The following is a 19912-nucleotide window of genomic DNA, read 5'->3' on the forward strand; positions in this document are numbered from 1 at the left end:
AACGGCCTGCCACGTGGGAATGACGCGGCCCAGACAGCGGTATGCTCCGCCTGAATATAGAAGGTAAGTGCTAGTGATTTTCAGCGTGTGACCTCCTAGACTGGAGGTATAGGGTCCGGTATCTTGACTCTGCTGATGGGTGTTGGGCTTGTCTCCTTTGAAGGCAGTAACGCAGGTCGAGATTGAAGTGCGATCCGGCCCAAGATGGCGACCGGGTTGTTCTGGTCCTCTGGAGTTTGCTGGGAGAATGTCGGACGGGAGGGAGAGAAGGGATCGGAGAAGGGGGTCAGGGTCGCCCCTTATCTGACACAGGTTGGTAGGGTTAGGAGTAAGAGGCAAATTAGGTCCCCACCATATCCTCTCCTAGAATTTGAGCAGCAACAGCTCCGGAGCTTCACAGAAAAGCAGCCATGTCCCAGCAAGACTTGGCTCCGCCCCCGTTCTCTTGCTTTTTTATTTGAAAAAGAAGGCATCTAAGCTATTTTTTGGTTCAGCACCATGGAAAGCACTTGTTTATTGATGGGTAAATTTATCCACCAATCAGCAAGAACAACCCAGTTTGTTCATCAAAAATGGGCCGGCATCTAAACTTACATTCTTGCATTTCAAATAAAGATACCAAGAGAATTAAGACAATTTGATAATAGGAGTCAGTTAGAAAGTTGCTTAAAATTGCATGCTCTATCTGAATCACAAACAAAAAAAATTGGGTTCAGTGTCCCTTTAAGTATCACTTCCCTTCCCACAATACCCAGTCATTCTCTTTGCCTTCAGTGCAAGGAGGAGGTGAAGTTTAGGGGAACTCAGAGTTCCTTAGCCATGAAGGAGGTGGCGCGAATCATCCAGTGGGCGGAGGCTCACAATTGCTGTCTATCTGCCATCCACATCCCAGGAGTAGACAATTGGGAAGCAGATTTCCTGAGCAGACAGACTTTCCATTCCGGGGAGTGGGAACTCCATCCGGAAGTGTTCTCCAGGTTAACAACCAAATGGGGGTTACCAGAATTGGATCTGGTGGCTTCTCGTCAGAACACCAAGCTCCCAAAGTATGGTTTCAAGGTCAAGAGATCCTCAGGCCTTTCTGATAGATGCTCTGGCAGTTCCTTGGAACTTCAGGTTGGCATATCGGTTTGCTCAGATCAAGCAGGATAGAGCGTCGGTTATTTTAATAGCTCCTGCATGGCCTCGCAGGATCTGGTATGCAGAGCTAGTGGAAATGTCATCTCTACCTCCTTGGAGACTCCCTCTGAGGAAGGACCTTCTACTTCAGGGGCCCTTTCTTCATCCAAATCTCGTTTCTCTGAAGCTAACTGCTTGGAGATTGAACGCTTGATTTTAGCTAAGCGTGGGTTTTCCGAGTGAGTCATTGACACTATGATTCAGGCTCGTAAGCCTGTCACTAGAAAGATTTACCATAAGATATGATAGTAGTTATCTTTATTGGTGTGAGTCTTGGAGTAGGGTCAGGATCCCAAGAATTTTGTCTATTCTCCAGGAAGGCCTGGAGAAGGGTTTGTCAGTCAGTACCCTGAAGGGTCAGATCTCTGCACTATCTATTTTGTTGCACAAGCGTCTGGTGAACTTGCCAGATGTGCAATACTTTTGTCAGGCCTTGGTCAGAATGTGGGGAGCCTGTGTTTAAATCTGTTGCTCCACCTTGGAGCCTTAACCTTGTTCTTAAAGTTTTGCAACAGGCTCCGTTTGAGCCAATGCATTCCATAGATATTAAGTTGTTATCTTGGAAGGTTTTGTTTCTTACTGCTATCTCTTCTGCTTGGAGGGTTTCTGAACTCTAAGCTTTGCAGTGTGATTCTCCTTATCTCATATTTCATGCAGATAAGGCAGTTCTTCGTACCAGGTTTGGTTTTCTTCCTAAGGTTGTTTCGAACAGAAATATTAATCAGGAAATTGTTGTTCTTTCTCTCTGTCCTAATCCTTCTTCTCATAAAGGAACGTTTGTTACATAACCTTGATGTGCGGGCTCTAAAATTTTATTTCCAGGCGACTAAGGATTTTTCACCAGTCTTCAGAATTGTTTTTCTGGGAAACGCAAGGGTCAGAAAGCCACTGCCACTTCTCTTTCTCTTTGGTTGAGAAGTATCATTCGTGTTGCTTATAAAACTGCTGGACAGCAGCCCCCTGAGATAATCACAGCTCATTCCACTAGGGCTCTTTCCTCTTCTTGGGCCTACAAAATTGAGGCCTCTGTAGAACAGATTTGCAAGGCTGCGACTTGGTCTTCTTTGCACCCTTTTTCTAAATTTTATACTTTTGCCTCGGCTGAGGCTTCTTTTGGGAGAAAGGTGCTTCAAGTGGTGGTGCCTTCTGTTCTAGCTTGGGTATTGATTCCCAACAGTAATTGATGATTCCGTGGACTCACCATGTCTTAAGAAAGAAAACTAAATTTATGCTTACCTGATACATTTATTTATTTCTAGACACAGTGAGTCCATGGCCCACCCTTATTTTCAGACAGTTTTTTATCTAAACCTCAGGCACCTCTACACCTTGTGTTATTTCCTTTCGTCGAATGACTGGGGATTGTGGGAAGGGAAGTGATACTTAACAACTTTGCTGTGGTGCTCTTTGCCTCCTCCTGCTGGCCAGGAGTTATATTCCCAACAGTAATTGATAAATCCGTGGACTCACCGTGTCTAGAAAGAAATTTATAAGGTAAGCATAAATTTAGTTTTTTTGAGCAGTTGGGGCCATTTGTGTGCTGCTTAGCTCCTTGCCAACCGGAGCACGTGTGTAAGTTTTTTTTGGGGCTCATAAGTTTGCAGACAGATATTGTAGGACAGTTTGGAAAATATTTCCCACTGGGGCCTTTTTTTCCCGCTATGCAGCTGTTAATCAGCTTTGCGCGGTTTCTCTACTAGGTGGGGGCAGTCTCTAGATGTGCACCATGTGACTATGGCGCAGTTTCTATCTCAGGCCGGTCAGAAGATTGTTCCTGCGTAGTGATCAGTACATAGAGTTCGCTACAGGCATTGGAAGAGATCCTGACTTCATTCCGGTTATTCCGGTTACGCTTGTCTAGCCAGAAGTGGTGAGCTGAGGGTAAAGGTGCCACGCAAGTTTTAAATTTATTTTTCGTTGCTACTACTTTGAGACCTTATACCAGCTATGAAGGAATCTGATATTAACCCCTCGGAGGGTTCTATTTGAGTGATCAGTGTAACAAATGCATGTTTATATTGTGAGAAGACTATGGTTTGCCCAAATGCACAATTCTGTTCTGTCTGCTTAAGTTCTGTGTTAAAGACCAAGGAGGGGTCTAAATCTGGTTTATCCCCTGGTACTTTTATGCAGTCTGAGCCTTCTACCTCTCAGGTCTATGTTGTCCATGAGATGCCTATTTTGCAGTCGCAGTTCCTTTTTAACCCTATGACACAGGCAGTGCCCTGCGGCACACCTTTATCTCCAGCTATAGGTAATTTTTTGCCAGCAGACTTTACTTTATAGTTTCAGTTTGTGGTGTATTTTAGCTGCATTAAACAATTTGCCTATCTCTGGAAATCGTAAGAGAAGGGTTAAGCATAGTTCCACTGACTTGGGGGTTAACACCTCTCTTTAGTCTGAGTTAGCTAGTTTGTCTCACCTTTCTGAGGATGATCTAACCTCGGTTGAAGGTGAGCTTTCGGAATCAGAAGTATCTGAAATTAAATCTCCTACTCCTGAGGAACCACATTTATGGTATAAGGTAGAACACCTCCGCTTTCTTTTGAAGGAGGTATTGGCTACCCTAGTGGTTCCGGAAGTTTAGCTTCCTGAAGAACCTACTATCCCTAAATAAGATAGGGTTTATGAGGAAAAGAAGGTTCCTGAAACCTTCCCGGTACCCGTACGTATGGTAAAAATTATCTCTAGAAAGTGGGAAAAGATTGGAACTCCTTTTTCTCCTTCTTCTACCTTTTTAAGAAGCTGTTTTCAGTCCCTGAATCACATTTAGAGTTATGGAACTCTATCCCTATGGTAGACGGGACCATTTCTACTCTCGCCAAGCGTACTATTATCCCTCTGGAGGATAGTTCCTCTTTCAGAGATCCCATGGACAGAAAGTTGGAAGGATATCTCAGAAAGATGTTTCAACATATAAATGGGTCTCTTATTTCAGCCAGCAGCCGCTGTGGCAGCTTTTGCAGGTGCTCCTACCTACTGGTGTGATTCATTATCAGAACTAATTGAAGTCGAATACCCCATGGAGGATATACAGGACAGGATTAAGGCTCTCAAGATAGCCAACTCCTTTATTTGTGATGCTAATATGCAAATGGTCTGTCTGAATGCTAAGGCTTCAGATTTTGCAGTTTTGTCGCGTAGAGCTCTTTGGTTAAAGTCTTGGTCAGCAGATATGGTTTCTAAGACCACACTTCTTTCCTTCTTTGTTTGGGCCAGGCCTGGACTCCATCATCTCCACTGTTACTGGAGGGAAAGGTGCTTTCCTTCCCCAGGATAGGAAGGCGAGAACCTAAGGGTCGCCAATCCTCTAATTTTCATTCCTTTCGCTCAAACAAAACTCAGAAGACTCAGTCCTCCTCCAAACCTGAACAACCCAAGAGTACTTGGAAGCCAAACCAGTCTTGGAACAAATCCAAACAGGCCAAGAAGACTACAGATAACAAATCTGCATGAAGGACCGGCCCCCGATCCAGGACCAGATTGAGTAAGGGCAGACTGTCTTTTTTCCTAGAGGCTTGGGTCCAAGACTTTCAGGATCCCTGGGTGTTAGACGTAGTCTCCCAGGATTACAAGATAGGGTTCAAATCTCGTCCCCCAAGGGGCATTCTTCTCTCAAGGTTATCTACAAGACAATAGAAAAGAGCAGCCTTTTTAGACTGCGATCAAGATCTCCTCTCCTTAGGAGTAATCGTCCAGGTGCCCTCATCAGAAAGGGGTCAGTGGTTTTATTCAAACCTCTTTGTAGTTCCCAAAAATAATGGAACTTATCGCCCTATTCTAGACTTAAAATGTCTCAACAAATTTCTCTGGGTCCCCTCTTTTAAAATGGAGACTCAGGTCCCTCCTTCCCTTGATCCAGGAAGGGCAGTTCATGACCACTATCAACTTAAAGGATTGCATACCTTCATGCCCCGATCCAAAAGGATCATTTTCAGTTTCTGAGGTTTGCATTCCTGGACCAACATTTACAGTTCATAGGCTTGCCATTTTTAAAATGGAGACTATCAGGAGATCTTCTCTCCTTGGGAGTAATCGTCCAGGTGACCTCATCAGAAAGGGGTCAGGGGTTTTATTCAAACCTCTTTGTAGTTCCCAAAAATAAAGGAATTTATCGCCCTATTCTAGACTTAAAATGTCTCAACAAAATTATCAGGGTCCCCTTTTTCAAAATAGATACTCAGGTCCATCCTTCCATTGATCCAGGAAGGGCAGTTCATGACCACTATCAACTTAAAGGATTGCATAGCTTCATGCCCCGATCCACAAGGATCATTTTCAGTTTCTGAGGTTTGCATTCCTGGACCAACATTTACAGTTCATAGGATTGCCATTTGGCTTAGCTACTGCTCCCAGAATTTTCACAAAGGTTTTGGGAGCACTCCTAGCTGTGGCCAGGTCTCACGGTATTGCTGTAGCCCCGTACCTGGATGATATCTTGGTTCAAGCTCCATCTTTTGCTTGATTCCATCTCAGACCTCTGCAACTATGCATGTTGAGGCAGTGGAACGGAGATCACAAAAACATGACTCTCTCTTGGTGGCTCTGTCAAGATCACCTGGCCCTAGGCACGTGCTTCTTTAGACCATCCAGGGAGATTGTAACCACGGATGCCAGCCTCTCAGGCTGGGGAGCAGTCTGGGGTCCCAAGAGGGCTCAGGGGACGTGGTCCTAAGAAGAATCAGCTCTTCCAATCAATATCTTGGAGCTTTGGGCGATTTACAATGCTCTAGGGGCATGGCCCCTGCTCCGTTCTGCCCGGTATATAAGATTCCAATCAGACAATATCACCTTGGTGGCTTACATCAACCATCAGGGAGGAACAAGACGTTCCCTAGCAATGATAGAGGTGTCTTGAATTCTTCAATGGATGGAATCTCATCTTCCTTGTTTGTCTTATACACTGGTAAGCGCAAGGGTCAAGAGGCCACTGCGACTTCATTATCTTTATTGTTGAGAAGCATCATCCGTTTGGCTTATGAGAAGGCTGGACAAAAGCCTCCTGAGAGGATAACGGCTCATTCCACTAGAGCAGTTTCTTCTTCTTGGGCTTTTAAGAATGAAGCCTTTATGGATCAGATTTGTAAGGCAGCTACCTGGTCCTGCTTGCATACGTTTTCAAAGTTCTATAAATTTGATGTTTTTGCTTCTCCGGAGGCAGCTTTTGGGAGTAAAGTGTTACAGGCTATGGTGCCCTCAGATTAGGATCCATCTTTCTTTTTGCCCTCCTGTTTTATCATTGTCTCCTCTGGAGCTTGGGTATTGGTTCCCAACAGTAATGAATGAAGTCGTGGACTCTCCCTGCTTTTGGAAAGAAAACAAAATTCCTTTCTTTCCTGGCAGGTAGACGGATTCCATGTTATTTTTTCTTCTGGCAACTCTATACCCTAATGTTTCTCTTGCTTTTCCTTGTTCCCTTGGCCGAATGACTGGGGGGATAGGGGAAATGGGAGGGATATTTATAGCCTTTGTCTGGGGTGTATTTGCCTCCTCCTTGTGGCCAGGTGTTGATATTCCCAACAGCAATGAATGAAGTTGTGGACTCTCTCTGCCAGGAAAGAAAGGAATTTATCTGGGAAGCATAGATTTTTGTTTTTTCCTCATCAGCCAGTGAGCACAGTTTATCTTTAGTGCACAAAAAAATGTGTTCTTAGTTTCTTCTTCAACTTAACCTTTTTCATAGAAAAAAGAAATGTAGGTAGGCCTCAATTTAATTTAGCACCGTCTTTGTAGCGAGCGGCAGCAGATATTGTATCTCTGTTGCCTGTATTTATTAGTGCACAAGAAAGTTGTTCTGCAGCGCTGCACTCAAGCACTAGCTGTCAGTCACACCAGCTGAATGAGTTTGATGTGACTTAGGTGTCAGAGAGGTTAAAGGGACAGTAAAGTCAAAATTTAGAGCATGCCTTTTTTTTACCAACTTACCAATTTACTTCTGTCAACTATTTTTCTTTGTTTGCTTTGTGTTATTTGTTTGAAAAGCATATCAAGGTAGGCTCAGGAGTAGCTGCTGATTGGTGGCCCCATATATATACCCCTTCAACAAAGGATACCAAGAGAATAAAGCAAATTTGATAATAGAAGTAAAACATGAAGTTGTTTAATAATAGTGTTTTTTATGTCCCTTTAAGAAGCAGCATATTAACTTGATGTATGACCACTGCTTGTTTAATTCTCTTGGTGTATACTACGGTTGGAATTAATAAAAATAATTATAAAAAAAAAAAAGATTAGATTTTCCTCATTTGTAAACAAACAAAACAAAAACTGTGTACAATGCCTTGCAAAAGTATTCACCCGCCTTGGCATTTTTTGTGTTTTGTTGCCTCACAACCTGGAATTAAAATGGATTGTTTGAGTATTTGCATCATTTAATTTACAGAACATGCCCACAACTTTGAATATGTTTTTTTTTTATTATTATTGTGAAGCAAAAAACAAATTGGACAAAATAACAGAAAAAGTCAATGTGCATAACTATTCACCCCTCTAAAGTCAATACTTTGTAGAGCCACCTTTTTTTTTTTTTTGTTTAAATAATTTTTATTGATTTTTTAGGAAAAAACATAGACATATAATGAACAACAAACATAAACCAATAATTGTTTTTCAATTACAGTAAGGCATTGTAATATCTTAGTGATCATTTCTTTCCCTTATTTGAGGAAAGCAAAAAGCAAATTAAAAATAAGTTCTTTGGGTAATAGGGAGAGAGGTGGACAGAGGACGGGTATGGAGAGGGTTAGGGCAGATAATAATAGGGATTAGTAAAAAGTAAAAAGGTATGTAACAAGAGGGGGGGGAATATAGGGGACGAGAGGGAGAGAGGATGGTTAAGGAGGGATATGGAAAGGGTTAGAGCGTGCAGCAATAGAAATCAGTCGGGTGATAAACAGCAAAAATAAAATAATACAGATATACAGGGGTACATAATGTCATGGTAAAATACAATATAACGTAATTTCCTTGCGTTTGTCTTTTTTTTTTTTTAGGTGTAACCTGGATAAATAATTAGACAGCAAAAATCAGCGAACATTCTCCAGCTACCTTGAGTCTTTGTCTTGTCTTAAAGTGAAAAGGGGGAGGGAGGTCTGAGGGGGAGTAGGAGAGGGGTTCGGACAGGTGACGGTAAGGGATAGGAGGAAGTAGACAAACATAAAAATATGTAAAGATAAATTATAGAATAATATAGTATATTATAGAGTGGTTCCATGTAAATCCTTTGCAATTAATCCTTGCAAAGAATGAAATACATACTCCGAAGAATTATGGAGCCTGTGGTATTTAGCAGTGAAGAAGGGTCGGTTTTGTAGAGTCATGGTGTTCTTTGTTCCCATAGGAAAATTATATCTAGTATAAAATCTCTCTTTCCTATAAAACAATAATGTCTCTTCTCTAAAGCTAGTATGTGTGTGACTTCTGATACCCAGTGTTCATAAGTAGGGGGATGAGCTTGTTTCCAATACCGAGGGACAACGCGTCTAGCGCAAGTTAACATCAGTTGAAGGAGTTTCCTTCGGTAGACACATTCCAATCTAGGGATTTGGTTTAGTAAGATCATGGTTGCCGAAAGGGATATTTGTGTGTTTAATGTAAGATTGATGCTACGCTCGATTTGAGCCCAGTAAGTGGACATTTTATTACAGGACCACCATATGTGGGAAAGTGTGCCCACTTCCCCACATCGTCTCCAGCAGCTCGAGTTAGCACCTGGATATATTTCATTCAATTTTTGAGGTGTAAGATACCAGCGCGAGATGATCTTATAATTAAGTTCGGTCAGAATGAGTGAGGAGGAGGAGGAGTGGACTGTGTTAAAACATTTTAGCCAGGTGTCTTTTGGGAGCTGAACTCGAAGTTCAGTTTCCCATTTGGTGGTATATGAGGGTAGTTTGACTGTGTGTATAGCTCTTAAGAGTTTATGTGTGAGAGAGAGAAGGGATTTCTGAGTGTCTTTTGTATTGCATAGCTTCTCAAATGGGGTAAGCGGACGGAGGCAATCATTTTTATGAGGGTTATCCATAATTGCTTGGCGTATTTGGAGGTAGGGAAACCAACAGTGGAAGGGAGAGCCTATTGATTCCCTTAAGGCAATTCTATCCCTTATTTGGGAGTTTTCTGTGAGTAAAAATATAGGCATATTTTTCAGGGAAGAATCTTCTGGTTCAAATTTGAACTGGTGTTGGGATAAAAAAAGGGTGTTATTTAACAGAGGAGTCATTGGAGAGATTGGGGTAGAGAGAGTGTTTGGATTTCGAATAAGGGAGTCCCATATGGTTAAGGTAGTTTTTATGCATTCATTAGCCTTAGTTATGGGGGGTCTGGATGATTTAGGGAGCCAACAAAGATCTCGCATCCCGCTTAAGCCAAGGGAGGCAGCTTCCATTTGGATCCATAGTTTGGAGGAGGGGTTGTGAGACAATGAGACTATTCGTGTTAAATGTGTCGCTTTGTGATACTGAAATAAATTTGGGACATTTAGGCCACCTTCCTCCTTGCTTAAATACATAGAATTCTTTGACACCCTTGGTTTTTTGTAAGCCCAAATAAAAGAATCTAGCATCTTTTGTTGCGTACGAAGGTAGTGTCTCGGTAATGATATTGGAAGAGCTTGGAATATGTATAGATATTTAGGGAGTATCATCATCTTTATTGTGTTTATGCGGCCTATCCAGGAAAGGTGCCCTTGTTTATGCCATGTATGTAATAGGGAGAAGACATGAGTTTGAAGTGTAATATAGTTCTCTTGGAATAAATTTTTAGGGTTCTTTGGTATATTTAGTCCTAGGTATCTAAGGGTATTTACGACAGGGAAGGGAGTTTTATGTAAAATATAGTCCATTTCCATTGAGTTTATGTGGATGGGGATAATGCTCGACTTATTCATGTTAATTGAATAGTTGGAAAATTGTTTATAACTCTCCAGATCTCTTATCAGGGCTGGAATGGAAGTTAGTGGTGCCTGCAGAGTGAAGATGATGTCGTCTGCAAACAGGAGACATGTTTGTTGAATGTTACCTACCTTAATTCCCAAAATATTTGGATTATTTCTGATTTGAATAGCTAAGATTTCTACCGTGAGAGCGAATAGAAGAGGGGATAACGGACAACCCTGCCTAGTGCCATTAGAGATAGGGAAGGATTGAGATATTATGTCATTAACCTTAATAGTGGCTCGAGGGTTGTGATATAAGGCTTGTACTCTGGACAAGAATATGTCTGAGAAGCCGAATTTCGACAGGACCGACCACATAAAATGCCAGTCGACCCTGTCGAAGGCCTTCTCAGCATCAGTAGACAGCAGCACTAGGGGGCTTGTTTGTTCGTGTGAGGTTAATAATGTATGTAGGAGTCTAGTGGTATTGTCTTTTGCTTCACGGCCACTAACGAATCCCACCTGATCAGGGTGGATGACCTTCGGTAGGACTCGAGCAAGACGATTGGCTAAAATCTTAGCATATATTTTAATATCCACATTTAAGAGATAAATCGGTCTATAGTTGCTAACAAGATCTCTGGGTTTATCTGGTTTCGGAATTACTGTTATCATAGCATTTAAAAGCGATTGGGGGAATGTAAGACCCTGGTCTATAGAGAGAAATAGCTCTTGTAAATGTGGGGCAAGATTACCTATTAATAACTGGTAAAACTTGGTTGTAAGGCCATCTGGACCTGGTGATTTTCCATTGGACATGGATTTAATCGTGTTGACCACTTCTAGTAAAGAGATGGGGGAGTCTAGCATAGACACGTCTTCTTCAGGGATAGAGGGAATATCTATAGAGTCTAAATACGTTTGTAGCTTGTCTCTACTCCCCTGATCATTTGTGTTGTTTATGTTGTAAAGTGAGGTGTAGTATGTAACGAAGCTGTCAGCTATATCTTCGTTTTTAGTGCAAACTACTCCTGTGTTTTGTTTAATGGATTGAATATGAGAGGAAAGCCTTTTTTTTTTTAAAGATCTGGCTAACATTTTTCCGGCTTTGTTTGATTCAGCATAGAATTTAGCTTTTGTTGTCAGGGCGCGCATATGTGCATTTTTTACCAGGAATTTATTAAGGCTTTCCCTAGCTTCCATGACTGCGGATAATTTTTGTGGGGATTTTGGGTCTTTTTTATGTATAGCTTCACTTTTCTCTAGAGAGTTAGACAAGGTGTCGAATTGAGCAGATCTCTGCTTTTTAAGTTTCGCTGTTCGTTGTATGATAACTCCCCTAATATAACACTTGTAGGATTCCCAATTGTTTGCAGTGTTCGTGTCTGCAGATATATTAAATACAAAATATTCGTCTGTAAATTTAATGAGTTGGTCTATGATTTCATTGTCTGTGAGAATATACTCATTTAATCTCCAGTTTAAACTGTGACTAGGTTTACTCGTCCATTTAAAGATAGATTTAACTAGACTATGGTCTGACCATGTAGTGTGTGAGATTTTTGAGTCGACCAAATTCGTCAATGAGGCTTGGTCACAGAATATGTAGTCGAGTCTGGTATAAGATTTTTGCGGGTGAGAGAAAAATGTGTAATCTCTGATGGAGGGGTGTACCGTTCTCCAGGTATCAAACAGCTTCAGTGTGCGGAGAGATGTGTTATTATTCCTAATCTGTGAGTTTCTTAGGTAGGAGTGACCTGTTGAAGTGTCCAGTATAGGGTCCGAAGGGTAATTAAAATCCCCACCTAATATGATTGGGCCTTTGGCAATATCTAGGAGTTTGTTGGTAACTTTTCTGAAAAAACAGGGGGTGGGTCTGATGGGGGCGTATATGTTTGCGAGAGTAATAGGCTTACCATAATAGAGTCCTACTAGTATTAAAATTCTGCCTTCATGATCATTGAATTGTTGTAGTAGGTCAAAAGAAGTATTGCGTCTAAATAGGGTGCATACACCGTTATGTCTGGTCAGGCCTGAGCTAAAGTAGTGTTTATCGTAGTATTTGGATGAGAGTGTAGGCTCATGGTTTCTTTTAAAATGTGTCTCTTGAATCATAATGATATCAAGATTTCTCTTGTAAAAGTCATGGAGAGCAATTGAACGTTTTTCAGCTGATAGGAATCCCTTCACATTTTGGGTGGCTATTGATATTGATCCTTCATGTGGATGGTTAGGCATTGCAAAGGATATGAGTGTGTGTGTCCTCTAAAATAGAGGAACTAGAGATTTGTACAGGGGAACCAATGTATGAAAATGGAATGGAAAATGTATGGTTAAGAGTTTAGTAAGGTGGTATATAGTAGGGGTAGGAGAATTTAAATTGAATTGAATTGGTGGAGGCTTCTGGGCAAGCTGGGCAAATGCCCACTGGTGTATTGTGATGAGCGTGCAGGAGGCACATGGAATGATAAGAGGGTAGCTGGGGAAAGGGGGGGGGGAGAGGGGAGAGGGGATAAGGGGTATATTATGTATAAGGTGTCAAATCCGTCCAGATCTAAGCAAAACTTTCATATAAACAGATATCTACATAGCAGCATTGTGAATAATATAGAATTTTCTATAGAACAGGACATTCTTGTATTTTTGTATCCACTTTAGGGAACCAAGGTGGCATAATTTGCTTCAACAGTGCATAACTTACATTTATAAACTCAGGGAAACAAGTGAATCTAGTGGATATCTCTGTACTATTGTTATCTAAAGCAGTTTTGTTTCGCAAAATAGAGTGTGCAGATAATGGATAGGTTAATGTATAATTAGTTTCTGGGGATTAAGGCATTTAATACATTGAAGAAATTTAAGACATTTAAGGGGCTACTATCTCTGTTTGAGATGTAGTAATAAGTGAGATAGAGAATAAGTGGGGACTTTATATTCAGTTATGGTTGAGACTATTCCTGTCTTAGCAGTTAACAGCTAGCTTATGGGGTCATTCAACAATTCAATCATAAACTATTATATCGTATTACTGAATATAAACATGACTATTATCATACAATTACATAGGTATATCTGTGCAAAACATATGGTCTAAGAATAACAAAATAACTGACCAAAACACATCAAAACATGATGAACATCTAGGAACTCTTTCCTCAAAATATAGAACATAAAACATAGAGGAGAGATCCCTTAAGCACATAAAGTCTAGTGTAATATAGCTTGAAGGGTGATTGAAAACAGTTCCGTGGAAACCTGAAATAAAAGGAGCAAAAGTCTACAAACAAATGTTGCATAGTCAGCATAGACAAACACATATAGTTACGTGTCTCCTTCAGGGTGGTTGAACCTCATCTTCCTTGTTACTGGTTTGTCGCCGCTTGTTTAGAGGGATTGTAGTGTCCATCCAGGGTCTTCTTTGCGATTTAGAGGTTTCCTGTTTACTTGATGTAGAGGATTGCACAGTAGAGGTTTGGGGGTCAGGTAGCGGAATCCCCAACTGTTGGCAGAAATGCTCTGCATCCTGTGGGTAAGAGCATTCGATTTTGTTTCCATTTTTAACAGCAATAACTGAAGTTGGGAATCCCCATCTGTACTGGATCTTCAAAGCACGCAGATGGGATGTTAAAAAGGAAAGATCTCTTCTCTTTTGGAGTGTTCTTGCAGATAAGTCTTGGAATATCTGAATTTGGTGACCCTGGAACTGGATAGAAGATTGTTTCCTTGCATAGTTGTAGATAGTCTCCCTATGGTGGAAGTTTTGAAAATGCACTATAATGTCCCTAGGAGGTAAGTTGTCTGATGGCTTGGGACGTAGGGCTCTATGTGCTCTGTCCAAGATGATGTCAGATAGAGTGCCAGAGTTGTTCTTTACCAGGTCTGCAAAAAAGGACTGTAGATAATCTTGTATCTCATTGTTTTGTATGGTCTCAGGGATTCCCCTGAAGCGTAGATTGCTCCTTCTGGAGCGATTTTCTAAATCATCTAATTTATCCTCTAGGTCTGTCATACGATGATGATGTTGAAAGGCTTTAGAGGACAGGTTTGCAATCTTCTGAGATGATATGTATTCATGCTCTTCTAAAGTATCAACTCTATAGCATAAGTCCGAAATATCCTTCTTCAAACCTGCGCACTCATTTTTAATGCAAGTTTTAACCTGTTCTATCAGAGCTTCCATAGCGCCATAAATGATAATATCATCTTTTCCAACATTTGCAGTTGTAGGTTGTAGGTCTGACAAGGGATCTGCAGCTTCACAAGAGCTTTCATCATGTGAGCTTAGTGTGGTGTCTAGAGCTTTATTGCTTTTTTGCTTGTCGGCTTGTTTGAAAAAAGAGTTCATGGCTCCCTGGGTTGTTAAAGGCAGTTTTTGAGATTTATCACTTCTGGTCAATTTTCTCTGCGACATCATAGAGGTTTTTGGTAGGTTATAGCAGGTGTTCAATTATATTTATTATATAGTAATGATGAGACTAGGTAAATCGGAACACCTCTCCCTGGGGTTTTTGCCCTCACAGAGCGATCTCGGGAAAAGGTGGTGGATTCGACCCACTGCTACTTAGAACAGTGGGAAGAGGGATAGGAGGGTGTTCTTCTCAGCTAGCTGCTCAGTTTTAGATTTGAGCGTCTGGTGTCCAACCACTGGGAGAACAGAAAACAAGTTACAGCTGCATAAAATTTTTTACTTTTGTCTATAAGGAGATAGACTACATCTGATGTGTGTTGAGATGAGTCAGGGTGTCAGCATGGACTTTGCTGTATAGGTCAGTTCGGTTAGCGGCTGCAACCTATGTCTCACAGATAGATATATGATAAGCCTGAGAAACGATGTAAGTTAGGTACTTCAGCCCAAATGCAGCATTTCAGTTCATGTGTGTGGGCTTAATATGGCATTGAATTACATGCGTATATTAAAGGCAAAAAATATCCCCTTTGCTAAATTTCGGCCTTGTGTCATGTGGATAGGGTGGATCTCCTCAAGAGGTAGTAGCAACAAACACTGTGGGGGACTTTAAAAATGCATGGGACAAGCATAGGGCTATCCTACGAACTAGATAAGTTTATACTGTTAGGTAAGGTCGGGCAGACTTGCTGGGCCTATGGCTCTTATCTGCCGTCAATATCTATGTGTCTATGTTTCTATCTTAAAGCGCTGTCTGCTCCTTATTTTTAGTTAGTAAACTGAACAGTAACTAGTGTAAGCAGTGTTGCCTCTTTCATAAAGCTAAACATTTCACCTGTATCCGTTATGTTAGGCGATCCGGATCGGTATGTGGACTTAAGTAGCGGTCTGTGTTACATCTTGACTGTAGCGCGGAGCTTAAAGGCCTCGTGGCGCAGTTGTAGACGGCTCAAATAGTGTCCGTAATAGCATACGGATCGGGACCAAAATCTCAGCAAATGTTCTCTGTATATTTCGATCCTCAGTTAGAGGTTTTATATCTCTGTGCCCCGTTGTTGTCTGTGGTTATGAGCTAATTTGCCCAGCCTGCGTGAGGAGCTTCAGTTACATGCGACCATCTTGGTTAGCCGCTCGCTCCGCCTCCCCTGTAGAGCCACCTTTTGCGTCAATCTCACCTCCAAGTCACTTTGAATAAGTCTCTATGAGCTTGCCACATCTTACCACTGGGATTTTTGCCCATTCCTCCTTGCAAAACTGCTCCAGCTCCTTCAAGTTGGATGGTTTGCGCTTGTGAACAGCAATCTTTAAGTCTGACCACAGATTTTCTATTGGATTGAGGTCTGGGCTTTGACTAGGCCATTCCAACACATTTACATGTTTCCCCTTAAACCACTCAAGTGTTGCTTTAGCAGTGTGTTTGGGGTCATTGTCCTGCTAGAAGGTGAACCTCCATCCTAGCCTCAAATCACACACAGAGTGGTACAGGTTTTGCTCAAGAATATCCCTGTATTTAGCACAATCCATCTTTCCCTCAACTCTGACCAGTTTCCCAGTCCTGGCTGCTGAAAAACATCCCCACAGCATGATGCTGCCACCATCATGTTTCACTGTGGGGATGGTGTTCTTTGGGTGATTTGATGTGTTGGGTTTGCGCCAGACATAGCGTTTTCTTTGATGGCCGAAAAGTTCAGTTTTAGTCTCATCAGACCAGAGCACTTTCCTCCATACATTTTGGGAGTCTCCCACATGCCTTTTGTTTTTTGCTGAAAGTAATGGCTTTCTTCTGGCCACTCTGCCATAAAGTCCAACTCTATGGAGCGTACGGCTTATTGTCGTCCTATGTACAGATACTCCAGTCTCTGCTGTGGAACTCTGCAGCTCCTTCAGGGTTACCCTAGGTCTCTGTGCTGCCTCTTTGATTATTGCCCTCCTTGCCCGGTCCGTGAGTTTTGGTGGGCGGCCGTCTCTTGGCAGGTTTGCTGTTGTGCCATGTTCTTTCCATTTGGTTATGATAGATTTGATTGTGCTCCTAGGGATCATCAAAGATTTGGATATTTTTATATAACCTAACCCTGACTTGTACTTCTCAACAACATTGTCCCTTACTTGTTTGGAGAGTTCCTTGGTCTTCATGGCAGTGTTTGGTTAGTGGTGCCTCTTGCTTAGGTGTTGCAGCCTCTGGGGCCTTTTAAAAAAGGTGTGTATATGTAATGACAGATCATGTGACACTTAGATTGCACACAGGTGGACATCATTTCACTAATTATGTGACTTCTGAAAGTAATTGGTTGCACCAGAGCTTTTTATGGACTTCATAACAAAGGGGTGAATACATACACACATGCCAATTTTCTGTTTTCTATTTCTAAAAAATAGTTTTATGTATATATTTTTCTCATTTCACTTCACCAACTTAGACTATTGTGTTCTGATCCATCACATAAAATTCAGATTAATAAAACATTGAACTTAAGGCTGTAATGTAACAAAATAGGTAAAAAGTCAAGGGGGGTGAATACTTTTGCAAGGCATTGTATGAATAAATTAGGTATTAAGTATTTTTTTCCCACGATATTACTACAGAGATCCTGCAAGATTTTAGTCTGTATAGCTATACACCATACCAAACTGAAATCCTTGTGATCTTTTGCTTAGTGAGATGGGTAGAAATAAATAACGTCTTTCTCTTTTCTTATAGACCAGTCTTCTTATATGAAAAATGAATCAACAAACAGAAATACGTTTGAAAAATCACTCTCAACAGCATGTTCCTTAAATGACATAGAACAATATAACAACAGTCTATTTCATGAGTATCAGCAAGACTTAGAAGACAATTCATCTACAGGCTCATCACCTTATGAATCTGGAAAATTTTCATCCATTCCTGTGCCTTTGTACTGTGAACAAAAGTTAGAAACTATGAGTAAGACGCTTATTGACTCATACAGTAATATGTCCAGGAATAACATTCATATTCAGAATACCGATGCTAAAATGGTAACTACACAAGCTGCATATGCTAATTACCAACCAGTACCTGGAAGAGATCAAGTTTACAAGTGTAATCAATGTGAGAAACAGTTTGCTTTCAAATCATATCTTATTGTACATCAGCGATCACACAATGGGCAAAACCTTCATGAGTGCAATGAATGTGGCAAACACTTTATTTCTAGAGCACATATGGTTGTACATCAGATAACACACACAGGAGAGAAACCTCACGGGTGTAATGAATGTGGCAAACATTTCGCTAGAAAACCTGATCTCATTAGACACCAGAGACTACACACAGGGGAGAAACCTTATAGGTGTAATGAATGCGGAAAACAGTTTCATACTAAATCATGCCTTATTGTACATCAGAGGTCACACACAGGAGAAAAGCCCCATTGTTGTAATGTATGTGGAAAACACTTTTCTAGACGACCTGATCTTGTTAGACATCAGAGCATCCACACAGGGGAGAAGCCCCATGGCTGTAGCCAATGTGGGAAACACTTTATTTCTAAAGCACATCTTATTGCACATCAGATCACACATTCAGGGGAAAAGCCTTATGGCTGTAATGCCTGTGGGAAACACTTTGCTAGAAAATCCGATCTTGTTAGGCACCAGAGACTACACACATGGTAGATCCTCATATGTAATACACATGCAAAATACCAAAACTGATCCTGTGGTACATCACATAGTAGCTGCACATATGGGGAAATGTTTAATTCTACATCCCATTACATACCAGAGAATCCATGCAAGAGAAAGTTTTCATGAGTCTAGGATATGTTGGCATTGTTTTGCTAGTGCTCATGACCTACTTAGACATCACTATTGAAAGAAAGAAAAAAGAACAAATACGTTTGGAAACTGTTTAGGTTCAGATGTAATAGTTTTGCATGTACATCAAAATAAGAATGTGGAAGAACACTTTGCATTTACTAAGTTCTGAGACACTATAGAATATATTATTGAAACTATCTTTATTATTAAAATTTTATGAGTTCCTATTTTTTAACTACCTGGTTTCTCTTTTGTTATATAAATGACATGTTTTCCTTTTTTGTCATACCTAAATTAAATATTATATACACATACATACACACAGAGTACCTTGAGTACCAGATCAACTGTATCTTTGGGTTATTCTATATTAGTAAAGTGAATGACAACCCCTGGACAAGTAAAGCAAATCACCTAAAGCAGATGATCTAACGCTTTCCACTCTGTTGAGATCATCTAAGAAGTCTCGTCAGTATTGAAAGGTCCCTTAAAGAATTTTAAAAAAGGCAAATTTTATCTTGAAAGATGTTTATCTAGCTATATAGGTTTCTGGATTTTGAAGAAGCGACACCTACATTATACTGCTAAAAAAAAACACCCCCCCTGAGATTTTGCGTGATTTCTTACCATGCCAGCAAGTTTTTTATTATCATGCCCGTAATCATTAGGTAAGCTTTCTAAACTGGAATATTGTTCCTTCCAGTTGTCATAAATATTATAAAGACTAGATATACTGTGTCTTTTTGTATTATAATTAATAAACATGCCAACCGTCACAAGAGGAGGGAATGCAGTAAATACATATTTGTGGCTCATAAAGAAATCGGGGGGATATTATACCTTAAGAGCCTAAATGCCAGCAATGAACCAGGGATTGGATGTTTAAAAGTTCAGCTCCAGGCATTAACATGAACTAAGGGGATATAACACCAGATCGAGTGCCCATCTTAGAGGCAAACCAGACAAATTTGCAAGCTGACCAGCTGAACTACACCCGGCTCAACTCGAGACAAGCAGAGAGGAAGTGGCAGGAGGGTAAACTACGATTCCTGTAAGCTGTGTAAATCCTTGATCCGGCCGCCATCTTCTGCCAGGGCCATGTGCGCGGCGGACTGAAAAGTACCAGCAATCCATCTGAGAGGTAACTGGGGTAAACCCATCTTCAGCTCACACATGATATGAGGGGAATTGGAGTGCGATACTAGGTTGCAAAGTCAACCGGCAGCCACCGGCTAAAGTTCACTGCATAACGGCAGCTCATAAGCAAAGGCTGTGTGGGGGACACGTAACAGCAAAACGCATTTAAGTGAATCAGAGCATGTAAAGCTCAACTAAGCCTGGCGGAATACAGCCCTGGTACCCATAATGAGGACATGGGATATATTAATATGAAACAGAGGAGATTATTCTGATGCAAAAAGGGGAAAAATGAATGCCTGACAAGTAAACTTTAATGTGGGCTTTTGTACAAGGCAGAAGGTGGATAACGATTTATAATTGAGGGGAGGAGGGTCATGCACTGTTAAAGCTACATGCCTCTTGTACACAGTACAGCCAGAAAGTGAATACACTGGGATCTCTGACTGAGGCGAAGGGGGAACAACTTATACCAACATATAGTATTACTCTGACTGGGAAACAGAACTATACAGGTGGTGCTATAAGGGGGA

General features: G+C 41.1%; 1 protein-coding gene across 1 annotated transcript in view; it reads left to right on the forward strand.

Moving 5' to 3' along the window:
* The window catches only part of LOC128646014 (zinc finger protein 391-like), a 95396-nt gene extending 76919 nt beyond the window's left edge, over positions 1 to 18477 (forward strand). Inside the window, exon 9 of the mRNA XM_053699404.1 lies at positions 17158 to 18477. Coding sequence (XP_053555379.1) covers positions 17158 to 18098 — 941 coding nt within the window. The 3' untranslated portion in view covers positions 18099 to 18477. The remainder of the gene's footprint in view (positions 1 to 17157) is intronic.
* Positions 18478 to 19912: the final 1435 nt, after the last annotated feature.

The sequence above is a fragment of the Bombina bombina genome, chromosome 1 (assembly GCF_027579735.1).
Source record: "Bombina bombina isolate aBomBom1 chromosome 1, aBomBom1.pri, whole genome shotgun sequence".
NCBI lineage: Eukaryota > Metazoa > Chordata > Amphibia > Anura > Bombinatoridae > Bombina > Bombina bombina.